This window comes from Mangifera indica, chromosome 2, assembly GCF_011075055.1.
Source record: "Mangifera indica cultivar Alphonso chromosome 2, CATAS_Mindica_2.1, whole genome shotgun sequence".
Classification (NCBI taxonomy): domain Eukaryota; kingdom Viridiplantae; phylum Streptophyta; class Magnoliopsida; order Sapindales; family Anacardiaceae; genus Mangifera; species Mangifera indica.
The window spans coordinates 3,565,990-3,593,392 of NC_058138.1; the positions used below are offsets into that span (position 1 = coordinate 3,565,990).

The 27,403-nt window shown below is 32.9% G+C and overlaps 3 protein-coding genes across 8 annotated transcripts; all 3 read left to right on the top strand.

Moving 5' to 3' along the window:
• The first annotated feature begins 1,379 nt into the window (after positions 1-1,379).
• Positions 1,380-9,043, top strand: LOC123209387 (glutamine--fructose-6-phosphate aminotransferase [isomerizing] 2-like). 3 transcript variants are annotated; one of them, XM_044627424.1, is made up of 12 exons: positions 1,380-1,862; positions 3,843-4,015; positions 4,998-5,109; positions 5,755-5,900; positions 6,505-6,669; positions 6,834-7,194; positions 7,282-7,532; positions 7,602-7,716; positions 7,809-8,064; positions 8,146-8,314; positions 8,639-8,737; positions 8,828-9,043. In XM_044627424.1, the coding sequence occupies exons 1-11, from the start codon at positions 1,616-1,618 to the stop codon at positions 8,720-8,722; spliced, it is 2,079 nt and encodes a 692-aa protein (XP_044483359.1). In that variant the 5' UTR covers positions 1,380-1,615; the 3' UTR covers positions 8,723-8,737; positions 8,828-9,043. The 3 variants fall into 3 exon arrangements, with proteins under 3 accessions (XP_044483359.1, XP_044483358.1, XP_044483360.1); XM_044627423.1 differs by having other exon boundaries at positions 1,381-1,862; positions 8,639-9,043; XM_044627425.1 differs by lacking the exon at positions 1,380-1,862 and adding an exon at positions 2,695-2,824 and having other exon boundaries at positions 8,639-9,043.
• A 3,807-nt stretch (positions 9,044-12,850) lies between these two features.
• On the top strand, positions 12,851-17,694 carry LOC123209143 (protein KRI1 homolog). Of its 3 annotated transcripts, XR_006500977.1 has the most exons (4): positions 12,851-12,996; positions 14,474-16,564; positions 17,071-17,129; positions 17,329-17,694. XR_006500977.1 is itself a non-coding variant. In XM_044626943.1 (3 exons), the coding sequence occupies exon 2, from the start codon at positions 14,513-14,515 to the stop codon at positions 16,526-16,528; it is 2,016 nt and encodes a 671-aa protein (XP_044482878.1). In that variant the 5' UTR covers positions 12,851-12,996; positions 14,474-14,512; the 3' UTR covers positions 16,529-16,564; positions 17,321-17,694. The 3 variants fall into 3 exon arrangements, 2 of the variants coding, with proteins under 2 accessions (XP_044482878.1, XP_044482877.1); XM_044626943.1 differs by lacking the exon at positions 17,071-17,129 and having other exon boundaries at positions 17,321-17,694; XM_044626942.1 differs by lacking the exon at positions 17,071-17,129.
• Positions 17,695-21,966: 4,272 nt separating this feature from the next.
• LOC123209154 (biotin carboxyl carrier protein of acetyl-CoA carboxylase, chloroplastic-like) lies at positions 21,967-26,392 on the top strand. 2 transcript variants are annotated; one of them, XM_044626958.1, is made up of 7 exons: positions 21,967-22,307; positions 24,281-24,325; positions 24,419-24,585; positions 24,673-24,997; positions 25,096-25,167; positions 25,988-26,053; positions 26,136-26,392. In XM_044626958.1, the coding sequence occupies exons 1-7, from the start codon at positions 22,158-22,160 to the stop codon at positions 26,157-26,159; spliced, it is 849 nt and encodes a 282-aa protein (XP_044482893.1). In that variant the 5' UTR covers positions 21,967-22,157; the 3' UTR covers positions 26,160-26,392. The 2 variants fall into 2 exon arrangements, with proteins under 2 accessions (XP_044482893.1, XP_044482892.1); XM_044626957.1 differs by having other exon boundaries at positions 24,281-24,585.
• Positions 26,393-27,403: the final 1,011 nt, after the last annotated feature.

Here is a 27,403-nt window from a genome sequence, read left to right on the forward strand (position 1 = left end):
TTTATGGTTAATTAAGATTTGTAGAATGTACATAAAAAAATAGTTGTAAATAACCTTTATTTTTCCTATTTATATGGAATTACCAAATATGATTGTATTTTTGTCCAAAAGGTTGAGAGAATTTTTTAAAATCCGGGAAAATGATGGGTTAATTGATTAAGTGAAACGATGATTTTGGTAAGAAAATAAATAATTTTTTTATTGTCGGATATTAAAAAACCTAGTAAGCCTTATCACACATATTTAATGTTCATCATACTTAATCGTTGTTTATCATAATTGTTCATAATAGAATTTAGAGTTCGATATTTTTGGTAAAAAAATGTATTTTTGATTGTACTTGTATAATCCATAAAATGGTGGTTAATATTGTTTAACCTTAATAAAATTAGGTTAATTTAATTAATTTCTATTTAATTAATCACCTAATTATAAATTACAAAATTTGTATAAAAACTGAGTAATACAAATTTTGATATATTATAATATAATTAGATATTATTTTATTCTTAATTTAAAATCATTTCGTGACATACGGTTGTATCCATATTCAATAGTAAACCAAAAAGAAAAGTTAAGAGGTTGAGGTTGAACCAATGCAAAATTTTAGATATTATACTGATATTTTACACGTACAAAATTAAAACCTTTCAAAGTCAACGAGGCTAATCCTTTGGATCTGCTAGTGTTGTGTTTTAGCACGACAGTAGGCAGTGTTAAGCCGTGTCATGCTAACCCACAAGCATAACCCAAGACCCCCTACGTTGTGCTACTTGCAAACCCTTTGTGGGCTAACACACGTGCTTTGCACTAGGGGTGTTCAAAATTATCCGATAATCAAATCGAACTAATTTTTAAACCAAAACCCTAACTGAAAAATAGGTTATTTGAAAAATCGGTTCGGATATCGGTTCAAAAATATATAAAAACCGAATTTTCGATTTGGTTACCGATTTGCCAAAATTTCAAAATCGGTTAACCAAACCGAACCGATTTTTAAAAAATTGAATAAAAATTGAATAAAATATTAATAGAATATTAAATAAATTTTCAAAAAATTAGAAAAAAATAATAAAATATGATAATTTTTAAAATTCGGTTCAAAAATTGGTTAACCGAAAATTCGGTTCGGTTAATTGATATTTTCAATTTGGTTCAAAATCGGTTAATTTTTAAATCAGTTTGGTTTCGGTTCATGATTTTTTTCAAACCGAAAATTCGGTTCGGTTAAAAAAATGGGCAAAGCGGTTCGGTTAATCGGTCTTGAACACCCCTACTTTGCACAACATCCGTTATTTTGTATATTTTTAATTTTTAAGTTTTATTGTTTTTCATGAACTTAATCAGGGTTGGATCTTAAATCCTTCAATATGACCTACAATGCAATGGTCCTAATGCGATACACAATTTTGTACGTTGTGTCAAAATTGGAGAGGTCCTAAACGTTTTAAAACTCGCACAGACACCCCCAACTTTGGATAAGCGAAGATTCAAAGGCTTCCATCGTCATCATCATCATCAACCAACCCACCGTTCTATAAAAAGCCTTTCTCCTCAAAACCAGCGAACATCAAAACACAAATCAAATCAAATTCAACTCATTAACGGAAATAAAATGTGCGGCATCTTCGGCTACGTGAATTGCGGCATCTGCCGTGAGCGTCGTCACATTCTCCAAGTCCTCTTTAACGGCCTCCGCCGCCTCGAGTACCGCGGCTACGACTCAGCCGGCATCTCCATCGACGACTGCCTCCCTCCCTCCTCTTCTGCCACTTCATCAACATCATTTTCAACTTCTCGCTCTCCTCTCGTCTTTCGCCAAGAGGGCAACATCGAATCCCTCGTCAAATCCGTCTATGAAGGTTTGTTTCTTTCCTTTTTTTTTTTACGTTTCCGCGATCGGGTCGTTTTATGTTCTTTAGCAAAATTCATAATTCAGGTGTTTTAGTTTACTGGCCTGGTAATGGTACCGGACCAGTAAAGTAGTGACTTCGTTATAATTGTCCAGCAAATTGACTATGATTCAGGATTTTTCCGGTTTGATTCTTTGTTTTCTTCTACATTTTTTTGGTGTTTCGGGTCGGTTTAAGAACTTGTTCGATGCAATTCTTTTGGGGGTTTCGGGTCAATTTAATTCGAGTTAACCCAGTCGCCAATTTTGCCAACGTAGTCTTTACTTCACCGGGTCAGTACGGCCACTTGGACTTTGATCTGGAGTTGGTACGGCCTGGTAACATTATCTTTTCAGTAATATAGTAACTTCTTTCAATTGGACATGTAATTGACCCTCAAGACGCCAGTTTTTATCTTTTATTTTGTTCTGGACTCAGATTCTGTCTTCTTGCATATTTATGGAATTTTAGGTCGTCCGGTTCAATTCAATTGGGTTGACCCGAATTTGGATGCATCTATACTATGATCACAGAGCTGTTGCTGGCCTTGTAATGGTGCCGTGTCAATTAGAAGTTAGCTTGTTTTTATTGAACAGTTGATTGACTATAACAGGCGCTAATTTTCATTTATTTTTTTATTTTTTTTTTGGGGGGCCGGGGGGTTCTAATTCTTTGTTTTTTTTCACTTTTTGGGAAGTTGGGTTTACCCCGATGTTTTCTTTCCGAGGACCTTTTCTTGAAACATGACCATTAACTTGTTTAAGTTGAACCGTTAATTAACTTAAATTTACTATAAAGAAGCTAAGATATGCATAATGATTTAACTTGTTGGAGATGGGACTGTATATGCATTTTATATTGTTTTGAGTCATGTTTGGACCGATATATTCGGGTTGGCCCTGATGCTATGTTCGGTATTATGTGAAGAAATGGTGGGAAAGAAATATTGTTTTATTATCTTTGAAGTTGATAATATTTGGTTGAATTTAATTTATGTTTGCTGTTTTGGTTAAATGGGCATGGTAGGTCAATCTCACCCACCAATTGGTTGATTGTAATGCAATAAAGGAACCGATAAGTGATTTTGTTGTTGTGTTTTGTTTTCATTTTCTGTTTGTGTTTTCATTTATCATATGGGTTTTGAGTTATGGAGTTATTGTTTTTTTCTTTGTTTCCCAAAATGATGGATACAGTTCAATTAAATAGGTTGAGTGGTTATGTCAAATTGGTATCTGTCAAGGTGTAGTAGTGCACTTACAAACTCTTAATATATCATGTGAATGGAGAGAAAAAAAATTAAGAATTAATGCTATAAATTAAAGTGGATGGTGTGTCTTTCATGCTTTAGTGTCGTTTTAGACTGTGTGGATTAGTTTTGTAAATTTAGTATTCTTCTTCTCTTGGGTATTAAGTAAGAGTAAGAGATAGGCCTATGAAACTAACAAAAGGTTTGATTATAGTTTCTAGGCCGTAGGCACATGCTAAAAACAACCAAAAGATGTGACTCTAGTTATGAGACTTGATTATAGTTTTAAGGCAGTTGTTAAAATGACAAAAAGTTGTAAAGACACATGCAACTTGTAACTTGAGGCCCCAAACTTATACTGTTAAATGTTCGCCTTGTTAGCTAATGTGCTCTAACATAGAATGTTAGAATTGTTACTTGCCACAAGTTTCATGTTAGCTACGAATGTTTATGTCTTCCAACATTGTACTTATATCTGAAACTAACATAAAAACAAATTGCTTTGTTTGTATACATTTTTTTATTTTTGGGTTCCTGCAGTAACTTGATTATAAATTTGGATTGGTGCAAACTGATGTGCCTCCTCCATGTCTTATGTCTTTTCTGAAAAATATATGTTTGTTTCGGTGTCTTCAAATGTTTTTGATGTATTTCTATTCCTTTATGTTATAGGCAGCATTAACAATTACTTGGATATTTTCCAGATGTTGCTGCAATGGAATTAAATTTGGAGGAGTCCTTTTCGGATCATGCTGGAATAGCACATACCCGGTGGGCAACTCATGGAGAGCCAGCTACACGGAACAGTCATCCTCAGACATCTGGTGCTGAAAATGAGTTCTTGGTGGTCCATAATGGAGTCATTACTAATTATGAGGTTTGCTTAAGATATATATTGTCCCTTGTATGAATGATTGTTTTCAATTGCTTAACATGCTTCAGATATTCTTTCAGAAACTTGTATGATTTGCCGACCCGACAGATGTGTTGTATAGGACTTGTGTTTGTATACTGTGATGGGCATTTTCGGTGATCTGTATAATTTAATAATGTGATTTTCTTTTGTAAATATCTAAATTGTATATATGATGGCTAGTAGAAGAAGTTAAGCTTTTCTTTTACTGATTGGTGACAATGTTCCCCTTATATTTGAGCAATTGAATATTTCACAAATTTCACACTTCAGTCTTTATATGAGAAGCCACTTTACTTGATGTTAATCACACTGGAGCTTTGTTCATTGGAATGAATCTTGGAATAGAATGGGCATTCAACAGAAATTACCATCCCATTGTTTTGCCCATTTCCTTAGAATGTTGGAATTAGTTTGCAATTACTGATTCTATTCCCTCATATTCGCAGCTCCATTTTACCCTACTTGCTGAAGTCTATGAGGAGATACTTCCATTGTTTCTTTTGGCATGTATAATTTGAGTAAAAATAGGCATACCATTTAAGAGTCCTGCTGTTGACATAGTTAGAGGTGTTCCTGGAAATTGAACCATTCCTAGTTGAGTTTGGACGCAAGAATTTCCCATATCAATAAAATACTTGATGCTGAGATCTGTGGGAACATGAGCTCCTTCTCACTCAAGTTATTCATAGATGGTGTCACACCAATTTCTTCCCTTGGTTTGTTTCTGCTTTTCTATGACCGTATAACTGATTCAACTTTGACTTTCTTTTAGTTTGTGGATTACTCTCATGAACATGATGCATGATTTTTGCTACTTTATTTATTCCAGTGGTTTACTTTAAGTGCTATGATATTGATGTTCATTCTTATTTTTTCCTAAACAGTATCTCAGTTATATATCTACTTATGCTGAGATGTTTGCCTTTGTTTATAATGTTTTCAGGTGCTAAAGGAAACACTTGTACGGCATGGATTCACCTTTGAATCTGAAACAGACACAGAAGTAATTCCAAAGCTTGCCAAGTTTATTTTTGACAAAGCACATGAGGCAGAAGGTAGTTTATTTCTCATTATCAACTGAACCTTGTTACTTTAGGATCTCTTTGAAGAATCTGATATTTTAGACTTTTCATCTTTCAACTTTTACCATGCATACTAATCATAATTGCCTCAACCCTTGTCATTCCCTTTCTGCTTTTGCTAATGTCAGGAAGATTGTTTGGAAGTCTGGTAACAGTGAAGGCTAGGGATTTGGGTTATGGTTTTAGAATCATGCATCATGTGGGTCGTTAGCATGAGTTGAAAATGAGAGTAGAAAGTCACTATTGAATTGAAGAGATGATTGCAAAAAGAAAAAAAAAGTAAGATTGAGAAACTAAATCAGGCCATTTTCTAGTCAAAGATTATGGCTCATTGTATTGTTGTGATGGAAACCAAAATGTTTGTGTAACCGAAACATATTTTAACAAATCTAAACGTGATCCAAAATTTGGGATGAGAGTAGCATAATTTTTTCCAGGGAGTTATATCTGGTTTCCAATCATTAAGTTCTCCTGCCATTTGTGTAGTCAAGGCATATTGCATATTGCATCTTGTGTAATTGGATTTTGGTCCTGCAGAACTGCTATATTCATTTTATATAAGATTCTAATGAAATTAAGGTGACTTTAATTTTGAGTGTTTCATTGTTTGCTTTGCAGGTGATCAGCCTGTCACATTTAGCCAAGTTGTGCTGGAAGTTATGAAACATCTTGAAGGGGCCTGTGCCCTCATTTTTAAAAGTAAACATTATCCAAATGAGTTAATTGCATGCAAGCGTGGTAGCCCATTGCTCCTTGGTGTCAAAGTAAGTTTATACATGGAAAGAAAATATGCATATAGTTTAAAATTGAGATTCCAGTACCCTTGCTTCTTCAATACAAAATCGGTTCAATGAAATTTATATCATGGTTATGGTTTCTTTCAATAGGTTGCACTGTTTTGAAATTAGTTAATATTAATTTAGGCATCTGATTTAAGCTTAGATTAAATTATTACATCTTCCTTTTCTTCTTGTTTTGTTTAAAATTCCTGTTATTTAATACTGGTACATCATCAATAATTTATTCTTTGTTGAAGCTCATTAGATATAGTTTTATTGGAGAATTATTCATAGCCCATGTTATGGATAATTTCAATGGAAAGCTTGATTTTGGTATGAAAAGTAGTTTCCACTGTTGCCCCCTTTTATCTAGGTATGAGCAAGAAAAGTGGAAGAGAGAATTGGTTGCACTAGAAGCTGTTTAAGTCCCAACTAGATATTTATTGAAGCTTTGTGGATTTAAATTGGTGGTTTATGAAAGCATTACCTCACCCTTTGATATATTGAATCTTATATCCCGTTTATACATTTTCTGTATTTCTTATATATTCAAAATTCTCCATATAAATAATTGCCGCCATGATCTCAGGAGTTGAATGAAGATGCAAGCAATGAATCCACACTTAATGATTCCAAATTTCTTTCAAAGAATGGGCAGCCCAAAGAATTTTTTCTATCTAGTGATGCCAATGCTATTGTTGAACATACTAAGAAGGTTTTGGTGATTGAGGACAATGAAGTTCTTCATATTAAGGTAATCATTTATCTGCATATCTCATAGCCCATGCAGAGTTGGTTTCCAGTTTTTCTACATGATTGGGCAAAAGGGGATCTCCACATTACTTTGTTTAATTCTCCTTGTTTCAAGCTTAGTTACAAACATTACTTTCTCAATTTCTTTGCTTTTTATTGTTTCAGGATGGAGGTGTATCAATTCTAAAGTTTGATAATGCCAGAGGAATTCATGGTGCTGCTCCTTCTAGACCTTCATCAGTCCAACGTGCACTATCCATTCTTGAGATGGAGGTTGAACAAATAAATAAAGGAAATTATGAGCATTATATGCAGAAAGAAATTCATGAGCAGCCAGAATCTCTGACAACCACCATGAGGGGGAGGCTTATACGTGGCGGTTCCAGCAAAGCCAAGAGTGTTTTGTTGGGTGGATTGAAAGACCATCTTAAAACCATTAGACGGAGCCGACGGATTGTTTTCATTGGCTGTGGCACAAGTTATAATGCTGCTCTAGCTTCAAGACCTATCATGGAAGAACTATCTGGTGAGTGCTTTTTGATTGTCTCTAAAATATATTAGAATTATAAGCAAGATATACTGATCCTCCTTATGTCAACATTTTATATCATAGGTGTCCCTGTTACCATGGAAGTTGCTAGTGATCTATTGGATCGGCAAGGTCCTATATACAGAGAAGATACAGCAATTTTTGTCAGTCAATCTGGTGAAACTGCAGATACGCTAAATGCTTTAGAATATGCTTCAGAAAATGGTGCATTGTGTGTTGGCATAACGAATACTGTTGGTAGTGCAATAGCTAGGCGAACAGTTTGCGGGGTTCATATCAATGCTGGTGCTGAAATTGGTGTAGCAAGCACCAAGGTAAAGAAATCGCACATGCAGAATTAATTCTCATATAATTTTGTTTAGACTTATCATTGTCATTTACAGGCATATACGAGTCAAATAGTAGTGATGGCCATGTTGGCTCTTGCAATCGGAGGTGACACTATGTCTACTCAAGCAAGAAGGGAGGCTATAATTGATGGCCTATTTGATTTACCTAGTAAGTTTTAATGGCTTTTGTTTCTATCTTTCATTTTCGGTGTGATTTCATACACCTAAAGTAGTTCTCTTTGGTATATTTGTTCATTGTAGACAAAGTTAGAGAGGTCTTGAAGCTTGATGCCGAAATGAAGGAACTTGCAGAACTATTGATTGCTGAACAGTCACTTCTTGTCTTTGGGAGAGGATACAACTATGCAACAGCATTAGAAGGTGCTTTAAAAGTGAAAGAAGTAGCACTTATGCACAGTGAAGGGATCCTTGCTGGTGAAATGAAACATGGTCCTTTGGCATTAGTTGATGAAAATCTTCCTATTGTCGTGATCGCTACTCGTGATGCTTGCTTCAGGTTGGTTCTACTGCATTTGTAGCAGTAACTTGGTGTGAAATTTTTAATGTTTTAGTACTGACATCTTCCGGTTGCTTGCAGCAAGCAGCAGTCAGTTATTCAACAACTCCATGCTCGCAAAGGTCGTCTAATAGTTATGTGTTCCAAAGGAGATGCTGCATCTGTGTGCCCTGGCAATTCTTGTCGGGTAATTGAAGTTCCGATTGTTGAGGACTGTCTTCAACCTGTAATTAACATTGTTCCATTGCAGGTATCATCACATCACAGTTCGGATTTATTTGTGCCTATATATCATTGTTGCAAAAATTTTATCTATAGTTTGTCAGCGATTAATGGCATATCAAGTACTAAATAAGTAAATCATGTAGACATTGATTCTTCTTAAAAAAATGCTAGCATGGTTGCTGTTGTTTAATCTACCAAGGTCTTTCAAAATGAGTTTTATGGTTTTTATGTTTTCTGACATCATCTTCTTTCTGAAACAACTAATGCTTTCACCTGTTTTGGTGTTTGAGTATTTGATCGGTTGGGAATTCAGATTCATAATGATACTAACAAAACTTTCTGGGTGCAGTTACTGGCGTATCATCTTACAGTTCTGAGAGGTTACAACGTTGATCAGCCTCGGAATCTTGCAAAGAGCGTGACGACCGAGTAAAGAAACTTAATAGGAGTAGAAAGCTTACCCTCATTCATATGATTTTTTGATTTAATTGAGGTTATACAATTTAGAAGAAAAATAATAGGCATATTGATGATGCAGTTGAAGAGTGGCTTGGCAAATTTGGGGAATGCATTTTAGAAAGACAAAGAAGTTTGAACGCTCTAATCTCCTTGCTTTGAGAGCGGCTGAATGACTGTTTCCCACCTGATCTTTGATGTATTAACTGTTTTCACCTTTGAAGTTTGAAAAGTCTATTTGTCCATCAATCATTCACTTTCGTTAATAAAAAGGCCAAAGGATTATTTCCTACCCAAACTATGTTGAATTCTTAAGGTTTCTTCTGTTAAGTTTGAAAATCCTATATATTTACTCATAACCGTTTAAATCTGTTAATTTTAAGAGTAAAATCGTTATTTTATATTTAATATTAAAAATTAACTTAAATATGATTTAATTCCCCTCTTTAAATTTAAAAAACTAACTTTTCTCTCCTAAACTAAGTTTGAAAAATCACATTGCCCCACTAGGGTTTAGTTTTAAAATCTATTCACTTTCTTCGACGTCATAGTCGGTTATTTCTCCCTCTTGATGGTTTTCCTTTCTCTGACGGCCCCTCTCAATTTCACTCTAACCAATCCAGTGTCGAGAGACATCGTCTAGGAAGATGATCGTTTTCTCAGACAAAGACGAGACGATTCATCGTCCTTTGGGAAGATTTGGGTCGTCTGGGAAGACGATTTTTCTTTTCAGACGATATCTCTAGACATCGGATGGGTTGGGATGGAGTTGAAGTAGGTCGTCGGAGGAAGAGAAATCGTCGGGAGGGAAAGACGGTCGACGATGACACTAGTAAAGTGAACGGATTTTGAAATTAAACCCTAAGGGGGAAAATTTGATCTTTTCAAACTTGGTTTAGAGGATAAAATGCTAATTTTTAAATTTTTAGGGGGGAAAATGAGATTACATTTTTAGGGGTTAGATTTTCGTTAAATTTAACTGACCATGAGTGAGTAATTGATATTTTCAAAGTTAACGAAAAGAACTTTGAAAAATCAATATACTTTGGATGGGAAAGAGTCTTTTGGCCTAATAAAAATCATAAGTTTAAGAGTAGAAAGAATATTTTCATATTCAATTTACATCATGTCATCAAGTTATTTTTGTTGACACAAAATTTGTGATGTGAATTAAAATTTCTAATAAAATTATGTGTACTTATTTTAAAGACATAAATAAATACATATTTAATGTATTATTACGTGATTGAGTGATTTTGAATTAAAGACAAGTAATGTCCAATTATGTGATAACATATATAAGTGTATATTAATTTATATATTCAAAATAAGTATGTACAGTATTACTAAAAAATTTTAGCACTCAATAGATATAGAATCCTTAAGAAGCATACAATTAGAGTTGCATTTGGGTAGAGTCAAATTTAAGCTTGAGTTAATTAAGTTTGGCTTGAAAGTTTGAGCTCACAAGCTTTTTTTAAACTAGTTCAATTTGAGGGGAGTCGAGTTTAAATTCGATAGTCCAAGTTGAGTTTGGTTTGATACCATATTTGAGTAAAAATTGATCAAATCAATCTCTTATTTTACCTAATTTAATGATTGTGTGATTGGTCAGTGGATTTGAGGTTTGATATGTTTGGTGTGGACTTGATGGATTACTTTGATTCAAGTGGAGCAGAACAACATCATTTTGATTTGTATTAATTAAAAGATATTGTTTTATTCGATTTGAATCGAGCTTTTTTAGACTCATAAGCTTAATGAGTCAAACATCTCTTAAGCTCGAGTTTGACCATATAAAACTCTTAGGTTTGAGTTTGATTTCGAACTTGCTTTAATCAAGCTTGTTTTTGGGTACGTTTAAACCAAATTAAAAAATAAGTTCAAACTAATTCGGTTTAAATCTAACTCTACACACAATTGATAGTCTAAGCACATGGGTGTTGAAACATCAAGTTTGTCACCATAAGAGTATATTACATATTTCCACCCAATGTTTAGCGTAAAAACATTTTTCCACTCCTTGATGATATGAATAACTTTTTTAACCCAAAATCAAACCTATTAATGAAAAAGAATTCTAAAACAATGTCAGAATGTAAAATTATCATATTATCTCAAACTATTTAACTTTTCAAAATTATCATATTATTCTAAATTAATGAAAAATTAAAAAGGTAAATTAAATATTAAATTTACTTTAAAACACCCTTCTTCCTATTTTCTTTCATCCACACCCTACTTTTTCTTTGACTTATCAATGATGTTAATTTGACTTCCACATACACCTTTGATGCTAATCTACCTATCTTCCACATATTCCCCTGACAATGTCATCCTTTCCACCTCATTTCCCTTCCCATGTCGATCTCTTTTTTTCCAAATCCATCTAGTATTGATTGTAACTTTCGATAATTCAATCCACCGATATTAACATTTTTCACTTTATCTGATATTGATTACATCACCAATGATGGTGAAACTTCAGTTGAACGATAACTAAGGTTTTAAAAGTGTAAATGCAATATTTCAATTTTATTAAAGGGCAAAAATGTGATTTGACATGTAAAATGGTTATATTTTAATTTTTATAAAATTATAACTTTATATATAAGTAAATTTGACTTGCGCTATTCGAATTAGAGATGGCAATGGGTAACATGACCCACAAATTTATGAATTGTGCCAAGGCCAAGGCCCATGAATAAAATGGATTGTGTTGGGATTTCACAAAAAATCTGAGTCGACACAATATAACCTGTAAAAATTAAATATTATAATTGTGAAACTTTATACAAAATGTTTTTTAATAAAATTATATATATCTATTTTGAGTATATAAATAAGTATATATCTAATGTGTGTAGTTATATGAATGAATGATTTTAAAATAAAAATAAAATAATATTAAATTATATGATGATATATATAAATATATTATATACTTAAAATAAATACATATAATATTACTCATATTTTTTTTTTTCCGTCAATAAATCAGAGATATCAATTGGAAACAAAATAAAAAAAATCTTAAAACAAACGGGACAAAATACCAAAAAAAGGAGATACACGGTGAAATGGGAAAGCGAGTAAATTAATTTACATTCGAACACTAGTCTTTGATTTTGCACCATATAACATATAATAATATCAATAAAATTATATGTATATATTTTTAGTATACAAATGGATATATATTTGATATATTATTAAATGATAAGATAATTTTAAATTAAAAATAATATAACATCAAATCATATAATAATATATCATATGTATACTAAAAAATGAGCATGCATAACATTTCTATAATAATATTATATATACTTATAATATATATTAATTTAAATACTAATAATGTGTTATTATTTAATTATACGATACTCTATTTTTAATTTAAAATCACCGTATCTCATGAGCGTATATAGTATTATACTATTATCAACTGCCTTTTTTTTCTTCTTTCTTTCTTATAATTAGATAAGTCAAAGGGTTTGGGTTGGCTTGTGGAATGACCTAACTCTCTTAATTTTGACATGATTCGTAAAATTACGTGTTATACCAGACCTAAGGGTTTTATGGGCCGCATTGCAGGCCTTAAGGTCTAGCATATCTAACAACTAGGGCTGGACTCGAGCTGAGCCAGCTCGAGCCGAAACAAGCTGGGCTTAGCCGAGCTCGAACTGGTTCGATAGATTTTTAATTAAAATTTTTTATACAAAACGACGTCGTTTTAATCAATATATATTAAAAACGATGTCGTTTTGATAACGAAAATCGAATCGAGCAGAGCTGAGCCTAAAACGAGCCGGCCTAAGCCGAGCTTGATTGAGCTCAAGCTCAGCTCAGTTCGAATCCAGTCCTGCTAACAACAAAAATAAGTAAAAATAATTTTAAAATAAAAATAATTAATATATATAATATTGGGTTGACCTGCTATAGTGCATGGATCGATTCTTAAAAGCCCTAGAAAACATGATCTCAAAATCACCGAGCCGTATCCCAAACCTTTTGACGGATCCCTCTAAACCTCAAAGCCCCAGATTTCGAGTCTTACATCTATTCGGCCCATTGTAATCATTGCGAAAACAAACAGCCCAAACCCGAGTCCAAACCTGAAACAGGTTCTCCCTTCTGCTCTAAAGCCAAACTCATATACTTTCATACTAAAAAATAGCTACACGGCCGACGTTTAACGCAGCCGCCTCAAACCAGCCTTGACGCCGATATCTGCTCAATTTTCTACAGGTTTGTGTTTCTTTTTCTTCAGTCCTATTTTACTTTCAAGTTTGTTATTTCCATTACATGTGAAAACCTCAGGGAAAATCATGAAACTCCATTAATATTTACCCTTTGACTTTCTAGGGTTTTTCTGGTAAGAGGGTTTGTCTTCTTTTTGAAATATTTGTAGTGATTGAAGATGAAAGAGAGGACTCTTTTAGTTAATGCTGAGATATTGTCGGATACTCTCAATTTACACGCTTAATATTACAACTTACTAGCGCTTGTGGTTATGCGTTCAACACATATTGGAAATAGGGTATGGTTTGTTGAGATGATATTAATGAAAGGGTTGATATTTGGATATGAAAGTGTAAGAGTAATTTTGTTCAATATCAATTTTGAGAACTATGTGCAAAAATTTGATAACGTATTAACATTAGATGATTTGAAGAATTTTTATGTAGAACAGTTGATAATGAATATTCTTGACTAGAGAATGAGATAGTGATTGCTACAGTAAAGCACAAAGAGTTTCTGAATCTCTTGACAATTTCCAAAGCTAAACACTTGTAGTTATACTTGTGACACATATTGGAAATAAGGTATGGTTTGTTGAGATGACATTAGTTAAAGGGTTGATATTTGGATATAAAAGTGTAAGAGAAATTTTATTCAATTTCTACGTTGGGAACTATGTGCAAAAAAATTGATAGCATTGGACTATCTGGAGAATTTTTATATAGGTTGATTGATCATGTATATTCTTGATTTGAGAATGACATACTAATAGCTACAATAAAGCACAAAGAGTTTTCGGTTTCTTGATAATGTGAAAGACTAAACAACACAGATATTGTATTCATCTAAGATGATGATTATGACTAGAGATACTTTATACAGAAAGAATCATTCAACCTAGTAATCTTGGACTGTAAGCATTTTCTTTTGGTGCTTAAAGTTGAAGTTACTCAACATCTTCATTGATATTTGCAAATTAAGTTTATAAATGATGTTAAATAATATTATATGTTAGGCTTATGTGATATCGTTATTCAGTTGTAAATTGAAAAGAGCAAGGGGTAATCATACAATATAAATCATGTTAAAGAAGACAAAATCCTTATGAAACTTCTAAATGTAAACAAGTGATAATTATTTTCCTGGCAACTGGAGGAGGATGGAAAATTAATTCATGGGGAAAATTGGATCTTGGAAGGTTAAGGATGCCCACCATTGTTAATCTAATTTGGTAGAAGCAGAAAATATAACACACCTTCACTTCAATTAGAACTAGCCCATAGATCACAGTAACCTTCTTTATTATAAGCCCAATTAGAAGCTACATAATGTGGAATATAAGTCAGTGTTTGTTGAATTCAAATTCCCCTTTTTGGGGCTATGTTTTTCATATTTACTTGAAGGGTTCTTCTGGTTTTCTAATATTTTAGTTTTTTTTTTTTTCTCTTTGTATTTGTGTGCTTATAGCTTCATTATGAAACAGGTTCCTGAAGGAAGGATATCAAAGTTGTTTTAATCAACAATGGGGAGGCTGAAGCTCTTTGATGATGAACAAAATGATGATGATGTCTCGAAGATTGAAATTAATAAGGAATATGCAAGACGATTTGAGCACAATAAGAAGCGAGAAGAGCTGCAAAGGTATGAGGAGTTGAAGAAGAAAGGTGCGATTGAAGAATCAGATGAAGATTCCGATGATGAGTTGACAGATTCAGAGGAAGGTAAAGATGATTTATTGGGGTCTAGCAAACAAGACATGGAGTTTTTTGATGTGCTGTTGAAAGTGAAGAATAAGGATCCAATTATTAAGGAAAAAGATGTTAAGCTTTTTGAGTCTGAATCAGAGGGGAGTGAAGAGGAAGAAGAAGAAGGAAGTGAAAATGATGAAGGGAAGAAGAAGAATACTAAGAAAGCAATGTATTTGAAAGATGTGATGGCAAAACATTTAATTGAAGAGGGGCCTGAGTTTGAGGATGAGGAAGAAGAAGAGTCTAGTGAGAAAAAGAAAGAGAAGAGTTACAGTGAAGAGCAAGAGGAGATTCGGAAAGAGTTTTTAAATGCGGTGAAAGAGGCTGAAGGAAATGAGGAGGAAGATGATGACGCTTTTTTGAAAGAGAAAAAGAAGGAAAATGATGATGAAGGAGATCTGGAGGGTGATGATAATGATCAGTTTGTTAAGAAATTGGATGAGTATTTTGGTGGGGATGGTGAATTGGATGAGAACAAGATGTTTCTGAAGGAGTTTTTTAGAAATAAGATGTGGATTGATAAGGAAAGTAAGGATAAAGAATTCGATGTTGATGAAGAGGAGGTGGAAGATCTGTTGAGAGAAGAGGAGGAGCTTGAAAGACAAGAGCAGTATGAGACAAATTTTAGGCACGAGGAAGGGGTGGATGATAGAGTGATGGGTCACTCAAGGAAAATTGAGGGGTCAGTAAGGAAGAAGGATAATGCAAGGAAAGAGCAGAGGAAGAGTAAAGAGGTGAGGATGAAAATTGCGGAGATGGAGAGAAAGGAAGAGTTGAAACATTTGAAGAATTTGAAGAAGAAGGAGATGAAAGAAAGAATGAAAAAGGTGATGGCAATTGCAGGGTTTAAGGAGGAGGAAGATTTGTCTTTAAATTTGAAGGATTTGGATGATGATTTTGATCCTGAAGAGTACGATAGGATGATGAAGGCAGTGTTTGATGATAAATATTATGGTGCTGAAGATGTGGACCCTGAGTTTGGCAAGGGAGAGGAAGAAGACGAAGGTGATATTGAGAAACCAGATTTTGATAAAGAGGATGAGCTGCTAGGACTTCCTAAAGGTTGGGATGTGATTAAATCAGGTGATGGATTTAAGGCTGCTAGGGAAAGGAGTTTAAAGCATGAATTAGAAAATGGTGGTGGTGCTGGTGGTGGTGGTGGTGATGATGATGATGATTATGATGATTATGATGGTGATGAAGGAGAAAGAGAGGGCAGGGAGGAAGAAGAAGAGGTTCCTGAGGAGAGCAAGAGGAAGAGGAAACGTAAGATGTCACTTGTGAAGAGAGCTAGAGAAGAAATGCTGGAGGAGTTCTACAAGCTGGACTATGAGGATACTATTGGAGACATAAAAACGAGGTTCAAGTATGCAAAGGTAAAACCTAATAGGTATGGGTTGAAGACTGAAGAGATATTATCATTGGATGACAAGGAGTTGAATCAGTATGTTTCTGTGAAGAAGATTGCTCCTTACAGGGAGAAAGAATGGAAGGTACCTGATAGTAAGAGGTATCAGGAAAAAATGAAGATTAAGGAGCTTCTCCAAGGTCATAAGTCCGGTGACAGGAAGAATGGGAAGAGGAAGAGATCAAAGGATGATGGTGAAAAACCAAAATCAGAGATTGGTGCCAAGGGAGATGGAAAGGTACCACTGGAAGAACCAAATGGTGATACAGACAATTTGTCCAAGCGTGCCAAGACAAGGCGTCGTCAAGCGAAAACTAAACTGTCTCACTCAAGGCTTGTTGCATATGGCAAGATCCCTTCTAAAGGAAAGAGTAAACACTGAACACCAGGAATAATTTAGTTCAAGGCAGTTGATAAGGTAATTCCTTGAGCTGACTAAATTTTGGTATGTTTAATGTTTTGAGCTTTGCAGGTTCTTTTATTTGTGATATATCTGCATTACATGCTGCTGGCAGTAATAGAAAAGAAAACCTTATTATTCTTATAGGAAGTTTAAAGTATTACCAGGAATTGAGATTGCGTAGATGGGTTAGACCTCAAGACTTTTTTTTATCAAATTATACTTTTGAGCTTGATTTGGCTTGTTTGATTGTTCCTTTTATTTTTATGTTTTTTTGGTTTCTAGTTACTCTTTTCATAGTACAATCATTCACTTCAAATAGTCGTTATAGAAAATTTTAATTAATGATAATTAATTAAATTTGAAGGTTCATTATACTAACTACCTCAATGGTATTACATTTGACTTTGATTTTATCATGAATCATGCAACTTTCATTCCCCACTATTGTTCTATAAATGGTAATGGAGAAATCATATCATAGATCATGATGTGTTTTCTCATTAAATTCATTCAACCTGCAGAGCATCTTTCGGATGATTGATACCGCCACACCAAAGCTTTCCCCAATTTAAAGTTATTTGTTAGTTTTATCAATGTATATATTCTTACTCATTATTGCCATTTACTTCCGAGTCTCAGAAAGTCTTTTAGCCTGTATGTACAACCAGACTTGCCCTTTTAGATTGAAAATACATGATATAGACATAATCAGGAATATATCTTTCTATGCTTCAGTGTTAATCTTCAGAATTGCCTGATATATCATTTTGGTTGCACAGGCCATCCCCAATATTAATTGAATACAGAGGACATCAAATGTGCAAATAGATTAGAGGCTGAAGAATGTTTCAGGTAATTTTGGAAGAGTTTTGAGTCATAACAAATTTTGACGCTTCTCTTTGTATTATTTGTTAAATTATCTCTCTTGTTACTTAGGATTGCCTCCTTCCAAATTTAGCTATAAATGAACATTTTGATTGTTGGTTAGATTAAATCAGCATTTCATGGTGCTTATCAGCTTCATCATTGTTGTTGCCGTTGCTATTTAAGCTTGGTTTAAACTATATATTTATTGAAAAAAAATTTCGTAATTGAAATACCATGTCTTGTTTGACATTATGTATGAATATATTAGTGGAATTCGAGTAATATGGTGTTTCATTTATTGATGAAAAAATTTTCTATGCTTTGATATGAAATAGAGTATATAACCAGAATAGAAAATCTCATGGTAAATCCTTGGGTAAGTTTTAGAATAATTATAATCTAAAAATATTTAAGTAAAATAATACGGTAGTATTCTTTTATTATTTTTAATTAAAACATAATAATTATTTATAATAATATTGATAAATAATAATATGTTACTATGTGATTCGGTTTTTTATTTTTAATTTTTAACCATCAAATTATATGATGAAATGTTATTTTTTGTGTATAAAAATTGCATATATAACATTACTCATATATTATATTTATCAAATTTTATCAATAATAATTTATACATAATAATCTGTTTTTAAGATAATTTTTTAATTTTGATAATAAAATATTATTCAAATCAAACATTTTTAAGATAAGGCAAGGGTCATCTAGCTGAACCTTGAAAAAAGATTGTTGAATAAGTTATTTACGAAGGATTTGATTGACTTTTTTGAAGATACAGTTAAACAAAACCTTGTGATTCAGCCAACCTTCTTCTTCCTCTTGTCTTGTATTATTTTGTGGGCGAAGCTTATGTTTTTCGGCCAAACACCATAGATTTGGCTAAATTACGTAGGCTTTGTTTAGGGTTTAATGGACATATCTGACATACGTTTTAAAACATATTAACACAAGAGTAATATTATACATATTTATTTTAGATATACAAATATATTTACATTTATACGTATTATTATATGATTGAGTATTGTTTTTATCTTTAATTCAAAATTATTAATCAGTTGATGACATATATAAGTGTGTATATATTTATATACTTGAAATAGATATGCATAATTTTATTGTTTAGACAATATCACAATATTAAAGCAATATATTAAATCTTAGTCCCAACATGCTTATAAAAAGCCCCAGATCTTGAAAAGTTGCTTTACAAAATTAGGAGGAGAAGAAAGTTTTACATTTTAAATCTAAAAACATGATAACATGGTTGGAAAGAAAGGTTGATTAAGTCAAAATGAACTTGATTATAACAAACTACCATTTCTCGTTTTACATTAATAGGTTTTAAAAATTTTGTTTAGGTTCGGTTGATTAAAATTTTTCAAGTTTTGAGTCTATTTTAGACCTTTTTTGGGTATGTTATTATAAATTTAAAAATCTATAAGAACACCCTTATAATTGCTTACAAGTTTGACAATCTAACAAATATACCCATGTTCATAATCAATTTTTGGACTCTATTAGTCTTGGGTTGAATAATTTTCCTCGTAGGTCAAATTTTAAAAAATAACATTTTCTTTATTAGGGTTTAATTTTCAAACTCTAACATAATTTCGAACACATCTCTAACGGTATTTCTTTTTTCTTTCTCTAGCAGTCGCTCTCTCACTATCTCCCTTTTCGGTCGATAGCCTTAAACCTAGTAGAAGATGATGTTTCATTAAGAAGATGAAACATCATCTTCTCAATGAAGACAAGATCTCTCATCTTCCCCAACGAAGACAAGACTCTTGTCTTTGTTAGGAAAGACAAATAGTTTTGTCCTCCTAATAAAGCTGGAAGTTATTTTTTATGTCAATTGATGTCATTTAAGCTTCAAACAGGAGAAACTTGATTGTCGGAGGGAGAGGAGCCATCTGGAGATATTCGTCATTGGTGATGGTGTTGAAGATTTGAAAACTAAACCTTAGAGGAAAATGTCATTTTTTAAAACTTGGGTAGAAAAAACTTTTAGTTTTTAAGGTTTAGAAAGGGAAAAAGAAGATAAAATTTTAGTTTATTTTTAACATTACAGATAAAAATGACGATTTTGTCTTTATACCGTTAATTTTAACTATCCATAAATGAGTATTTGAGATTTTTAAAGATAAGAGATAAAAACTTAGGAAAATAAGATACTTTGAGTGAAAAGTCATTTGACCTAATAAGTAAAGTAAAATCGTTTTGTTAATAAATTATAAATTTGAATAATCTAAATTTAAATTCAACTCTTTCTAACTTAAATTTCTCAGTTTAAAAAACAATTTAACCTTTTAATCCGTATTTAAAAGATATTAATTAAAATCGACAATAATTTTTTCGTTTAAACCTTTTTAGGTAAATGTACAATAGGTTTATTTTTATAAACAAATTTAATTTTAATTTCAAGAATACCCTCTCAGCTAATTACGTTATTCTCAGCTATTTACGTCATGCTCGGTTAATTACATTGAATTTGGTATAGTTTTTTTCGAAGATTTGATAAGTTCTGATTTAAAGATTTAGTAAGTCATGTTTCAAAGATTTAAAATATATTTGAAAATTAATAAATTTTTATTCAAATACAGATAGGAACGAAAAAATGACATAAACAAGGAGAATGCGTAAAAGGTGTGTAAAGTGCATAAATGGTGCGTAGAGTGCGTAAAGTGCGTAAAGGTGGGTAAAGGGTGGATAAGGTGCGTAAAATGAGTTAAAAGTGTATAAAGTGCGCCTCTCATATAATATAATATATATAAATAATAATAATAATTTTTAAATATATATTATATTATTATATATATATTTATTATATTTTTTAAATATTATTATATATAAAACAGAGGTGTGCACCATCTTCGTACCCCTTTTATATATATATATATATATAAAATAAGTTTTACCCACCCCGCACTCTTTACGCAATCTATATACTCTACGCATTTTTTACGCACTCTTACGTACATGTGCACACCCTTATGTACTCTTATTCGCATTTATGTTAATCTTTTCGTTTCAATCTATATTATAATAAAAATTAATTATTTTGAATAAGTTTTTGAATCTTCAAATCAGAACTTAACAAACAGAGAATGTTCATAGGTTATCGAAAAAAAATATTTTGATGTAATTAATTGAGAAGGTGATGTAATTAGCTGATAAAGATATTATTGAAAATAAAATTAAATTTACTTAAAAAGGTAAAATCACTGTAAATTTACCTAAAAAATTTAGACGAAAAAATTGATACTAATATCTCGTATTTAAATCAAGGCCAAACAACTATTTACCACCTAAGGTTTGATGTTTTCTCAAGTTTCTACCCTTTAACTATGGAAACACCAAACATCCACCCATGGCTGGTTAGATTTAACAAAACTCTAACGGTGGTAAATTTAATCACATTTTGCCCCCTAAAAGTTTAAAAACTAACATTTTTTCCCTAAGCTAAGTTCGAAAAAATCGCATTCCCCCCCTAGGGTTTATTTCCAAACCCTTTCACTTTCTCCGGTGCCATTACCGGCCGTCTTCCCCTCCCGACGGTTTCTCTTCCACCTCCGGCCCCCCTCAACTCTTGCACTACGCATCCGATGACTAGAGAAGACGAGATCGATCGACGCATCCGACGACTGGGAGAAAATTTCTTCATCTGGGAGAAGACGATCGATCGACGCATCCGATTACTGGGAGAAGACGATCGATCAATGCATCCGACGACTGGGAGAAGACAATCGATCGACGCATACGAAGAACTCTTGCACTACGCACTATGCATCTGACGACTGGGAAGACGAAGAACTTTGTCTTCCCCGACGAAGTTCTTCGTCTTCCACGGCTTCTCCGACTCCGATCGAGAGTCCAAATGGGAGGAAAGAGATCGCCGGAAGGAGAGGATGCTTCGGGAGGGAGAGGCCGTCGGCAATGGAGCTAGAGATTTCAAAACGAAACCCTAGGGTGAAACTGTGATTTTTTAAAACTTAGGCTAAGAGAAAATTGTAGTTTTTAAAGTTTAGGAGGGTAAAATAGATTTTATTTTAGTTTATTTTTAATATTATAGAGAAAATGACAATTTTACCCTTATTACTGTTAGAGTTTTGTTAAATCTAACCGGCTATGGGTGAGTGTTTGATGTTTCTATAGTTAAAGGGTGAAAACTTGAGAAAACATCAAACCTTGGGTGGAAAATAGTCGTTTGGCCTTAAATCAAATATAATTGAATAACCTTTCAAAAGCCAACCGCACTCAAATTATTAATACTCAAACAGGATATAGTGCGACTAAAATTAAATGAAACGTCAATTTCATATCCACTTTCGGGCAAAGACAAAAGATTTAAAAAAAAAAGCTTCCTTTTTCGGCGATAAATTAGAGATATTAGTTGAAAAACAAAATAAAAGTAATTTCTCAAAACAAATTGGGGCATATACAATAAATGAAATGCACACGTGGCAAATTTTGAAAGCGAGTATACTAATTTACGTACAAGCACTCTTCTGCCTTTGGTTTCATCGACCTAAGCTCTGTCTCTGAAGCCAGCGGCTCTTCTTCGTTCTTCCTCACAGTCCAATTCAATCACATTCAAACAAACAATACGAACGACCCTTTTGACGGATCTCTCTAAAGCTCAAAGTTTTCAAACTTTCTGCATTATTTCTTCTTTATAAAACCCTGTACTTTTCTTTTCATTTCATTTCACACCCAAATGGCTTCCTCCTCGACCTCTCGCGCAGCTTCCGCTTTTTCTTCCTCTGCTCTCTCCAAACCCCCCTCCGCTTTTCTCCATTATTACCATTCCGCTACTCTTTCTTTCCCTTTCTCTGCTAAACCCACAGGGCTCAGGCTCTCCAACAAGGTGATGATTCGCTTAGCCTTTGTTGAAATTTTTATTTTATTTTTTTAATTTTTGTAATTTTGGTGTTGTTGTAGTGAGTTTTAACTTGCAGAATTCACGGTGATGTGAATTTGATTCAAGCTTAAGTGGGTTTAGTTAGCTTAATTAGTTTCACTATTTTCTAAGAAATCTTTTTATGTGAATTTGTGATTGATTATTTAGTTTGCACAGAAGATAGAGTGATTAGGGTGTATTTTAGAAGTGATTTAGTGGGAAGTACTTTAAACTGAAATGGTTTCTGCAAAAGCTTCTTAAACGGCGCCTTTTATAATTAGAGTGATGCTATATGCAACTTTGGTTAACAATGATGATGTGTTAGATTAGTTTTAATTTATTTTTAATTCAAAATCAGTCTATCACATGATGATACATCTTCATCGCTAACGAAATTAGTATTTATTTTAAGTTCATATAGTTTATTAAATTAAACATCATTTGTGAAATGTTTCCCCAAAATGTACTTCTAGTTCTTTTCTTACTTATTAATGGTTGATTGTTTTTTATTAATTCATGCTTAGAGTTCTGTTATTTTTTTAGTATAATTATATAATTATTTGGTTGCTTCCCAAATTCTGTATATGTTTTAGTTTTAGTAATAAAGCATTTTTTAAAATTTTTATTTAGAAGTAATAAATGGTGCATAGAGTGATTAAGGGCGTTTTTAAGTGTGCTTTTGTGTTTGAATTGAGTGGTTTTGGTGAAAACATCTCAAACTGTTTTTGGCAAAAGAGGTTATAGGTGCTTCTTGGTCAAGTTCTTTTCTTGCGTAAAAGCTTTTGTTTTAAATGAATAAAAGTATATTAATACATCAAACAGAAAGGAGGCAGTTGTTTCTGTTTCTATAAGCTACTTTTATATAATTGAAGTGCTTTTTCTAAAATGCACTTGGGACTATCTGAAAGTGCTTTGGGTTAAGCGCATTTTAGGAGTTTTTTGTAGAAAGTGCTTTTGAGTAACCTGGATTCTGCAAAAGCATCTGAAACTAAGTTTCTGTGAAGAAGATACCAAGTGCTTCTTGGAGAAGACTACAGTTCTTGTCTTACCCAAAAGCATTTTCTGTAGAAGCAAATACTTTTCTAATTACAGAAGTATTATTGTTTGATTTAACTGAGCATTACAAAATAGAAATAGAAGCCTTGTGACCTTTTGAAAATGGTTTTGATGGTGATGCCAAAGGCATTCTCATTTTCCTTAGAAGTGTTTATGGGTAGAATAGTTTTTGCAATTCACAAAAGCATTCCAAAGTGCTGTGGTAGAAAATATTGGTCAAGTGCTTCTCTAAGCAACACTTTAAGGCTTCTTACTGAATAATAGTTAATGGTATCAGATTTTGGAAAATCACTAAATGTTGCATATAATTATCCTTTTCTTTTTCCTGGGCACACAAAATTTATTTTCAATTTATATGTATCCAAAGGTAAGTGCAGTGAAATGTTTTGCTGCAGAATAATACACTAGAAATGGTCTAGGCTTTTCGATTAGGTACTAATACCATGCAATAAATGGATCTCAAATTGCTTGAGTTGGATTGTCTTGCCTAACAATGTTGTGGAGTCACTTTTATTCGCATTTGGATTGGTTAAAACAAATAAATCCTTAAGCTTTGAGAGATGAGCATGCTCTCAGCTTCTTTTGTCTCAATCTAAAGGGAGTTTGTATGTAAATTTTAAGTTCAACTTTTTTTTCCTTTTCTCAAATGCCTAAAAATCCTCTAGCCTCTATTGTATGTGGCTCCAAAATCTATTGTAGGTATTGCAGCCACTTACTACCCTCCTTGAGTAGTATAAAAAACTAGTGCAAGTTTTCTTTTCTTATTTTGGGGTTTCCCTACTGAATTTTGTAAAGCCAACTGACTTCTTTTCTGTTTAGCTTAATTAAGGCCTTAATCCTCTTGTTTTGATTTGTAATAATAGATTACTGCAATTGCTGTATAGGGTTCTTTAAAATATTCAGCTTTGGCCAAAGCCCAATTGAATGAGGTGAGTTTCTTTCAATCATTTTCATTAGAGGATCCATTTTCAAATTTTCGTTCCTTCCTGGACATGCTTTTGGGATCATCTGTTGCCTCCAAGGTTGCTATTGCGGGATCATCAAATGCTGTAGCCATGCCTCCAACGGAATCAGAAGTAGCAAGAGCAGAAATGAAAGATGCTAAGCCATCAAATGAGCCTTCTTCAGCAACTTCGGCTACAGAGGAGTCAATTTCAGAGTTTATCACTCAAGTTGCAAGTCTTGTTAAGTGAGAAAGCTCAATGTTTGCTTCTTTTAAAATCCTTGTATCTTTGGATCATGACCTGGGAAAGAATTTTTCCTTCTGAATTTTCAGGCTTGTTGATTCCAGAGATATAATGGAGTTGCAGTTGAAACAACTCGACTGTGAACTAATTATCCGGAAAAAAGAGGCCTTGCTGCCACCTTCATCACCTGCTCCCACTGATATGATGCATGCACCTGCCTCACCACCTGTAATGTCGATGGCCCCACCTGCACCTGCCCCTATGCCTGCTGCATCTGCTCCATCTGCAACTCCATCCCCGTCAACTCCTCCTCCTCCTGCCAAATCGCCTAAGTCTTCACTTCCATCTCTTAAATGTCCCATGGCAGGTACATTCTATAGGAGTCCAGCACCTGGTGAACCGCCATTTGTAAAGGTGAATGATTTGTGCTAAACGTTTTCTTTATTGATACTATATCATCTCTGTTGCTGCATAATTTTTCTTATTTCCTCACATGAGAAGCTTCTCCACAGGTTGGAGACAAAGTACAGAAGGGACAGGTCTTATGCATCATCGAGGCCATGAAATTGATGAATGAAATAGAAGTAAGTTTCACATCTCTTCTAAATTTAAAACTCACAGCTGTTTTGGGTTACTTTTGGTAGAATGAATTTTGTTTCCTTCATGATAGTATTTGTATTTTCTTTTCACTTATGGTCTGCTAGTGATGAATTTCTACTTTCTACATAATACAGTTGACTCGGTTTAAATTGGAAATATGCCTGGAGCACCCTTATTAATTCTATTTTCAGTGACCAAACTATATCTCTTTTTCTAATTCATGCAAGATCTTATGTAGATACAATCGCAGCCACAACAACCCCTTGCTATTGTCTGGCTAAATCATTACACGCATGAACACGTCTTCTCTACCAGTAATATTAGTCTTTGCATTTTTTGCAATCGTTTGTTGTGTTGCTATCTAGACCCATTTTGAGGACTCTTCCACTAGGTCCAAAATGGCTATGCTTTAGTAAGTCTGAATTGTGTTACCTAATTGAACTAGAGTCTCTTAAAGTTCTCATTTGAATATGCTTTCTCATTTGCAAATTGGTACGGATCAATTTTATGTTATTATCCTCTGCAACATCTGCTTGAGTGAAAAACAATTTTGCTTGCCAAAATTATTTGTGCACATTCAAATGGTACGGTAAGTGCAAAGTACTATTACCAAATCATTGATATATTCATCGTGCTTGTAGGTTCTAATACCCAGCTCCAGCTCTCCTGCCATGACATTGTTTTTCAATTTTAATCCTTTTCTTCAGTTTCTTCCAATGTTCTGTCTTCTTCTCCATAAGTTGGAAAACATTGTCCTTTGTGTAGCTCATGGTATCTATCTCCAAAATGTATTTCTTTCTTCAGGCTGATCAATCAGGAACCATAGTTGAGGTGCTCGTAGAAGACAGAAAGCCGGTCAGCATGGATACAGTGAGTTTCCTTAGCCAACTTGATAGTATTGATCTAAAATCTTTCGATATGATAATGACTCATATAACCTTTCCACCTACAGCCTCTGTTCGTGATCGAACCTTAGAGTTATCAAGCGGGCAAGTTAATGAATCGAGTAAAGACTAAAGGGCACACTCTGTTCACGGTAATGCTTGTCAGTCGCGGCAATGTTTTGTTTTGATGAGTTGATAGATAGAATGAGAATGACTGATTTGTATTTTTCATATTTGGAGTATTCTCATAACAATCCGACAACTTAAATTAAATTTTAAATCTAGAAAAAAAAAAAAAAACCCTTGCGGATGTTGTTCATCCTGATGAATGCTGAATTTTTATTGCTTTTTAAAAAAAAAAAAAACTATTTTGCAAGGAAATTTACAGATGCATTTCAATTTGAATATGTTAATTGATAATTTAAGCCCAGATTCTAAGATTTGATTTTCAAGATCTTTTTTATTAGTGTATGTTTGATTTTATTCATAGATTTGTTTATAGTTAACACAAGAGGGGGGAAGAAATTAAACAGTGTTTTATGCATGAAAAATTCCTTCATACTCAGAATCTTCAAGCACTGAATTATATGATTGAATTAGGGTTTAGGATTTTTTTTTCTATAGGGGGAATTTTTTTGTTTAAATTTGTTAATTTGGGGATATATGGTAATTTAAAAATTGAAATAATAGGGAAAAATGCTAATTTAACTTCTTTATACCTTATTGTGTTTTTTTTAGAAAAGAAATCTGATTTTGAGTGAAAAAATGTTATTTATGTTGTTAAGGGGTGGAAAAAGATTTTTAGGTCGAACTTTAGGTGGAAAAATGTAATTTATTATAAATGACATAATTTACCTAGGGTCAAAATTGGTTAGTTGAATCAGTTTAACATTATTTTTAATTGAATCAAATTTTAAGTTTAAAAAAATTATAAATTAAAATCGAACTAGTTTAGACATTAATTAATTTTTAACTGAACAAAAAAATATCAGCTAATCAAAACAATTTTCACTCACCCTACTTTTATTATATTTTTGTTTAATTTTTGGAAATTGGTTTGGTTCCACTAATCGGTTTTCATTCCAAGTTTTGTTAAGTGAAAGAGTAACGTCATTTTGTATAAAATTTTCTATTCTATTTTTTTTTCCATATTGATGCATGTTTATTGTGGGGTGAACTATAATTTTTGAAAGTTACAAGCAATAACGAAACTTTTAACTGTTTTCCGAAGTTTAACAAAAAAATTGGATGTTTTTGAAATTTTAAATTTTATTATGTCTTTCAATAATTTTAAAATAATAGTTATACACCAAATGAATAAAATAAAATTCAATAA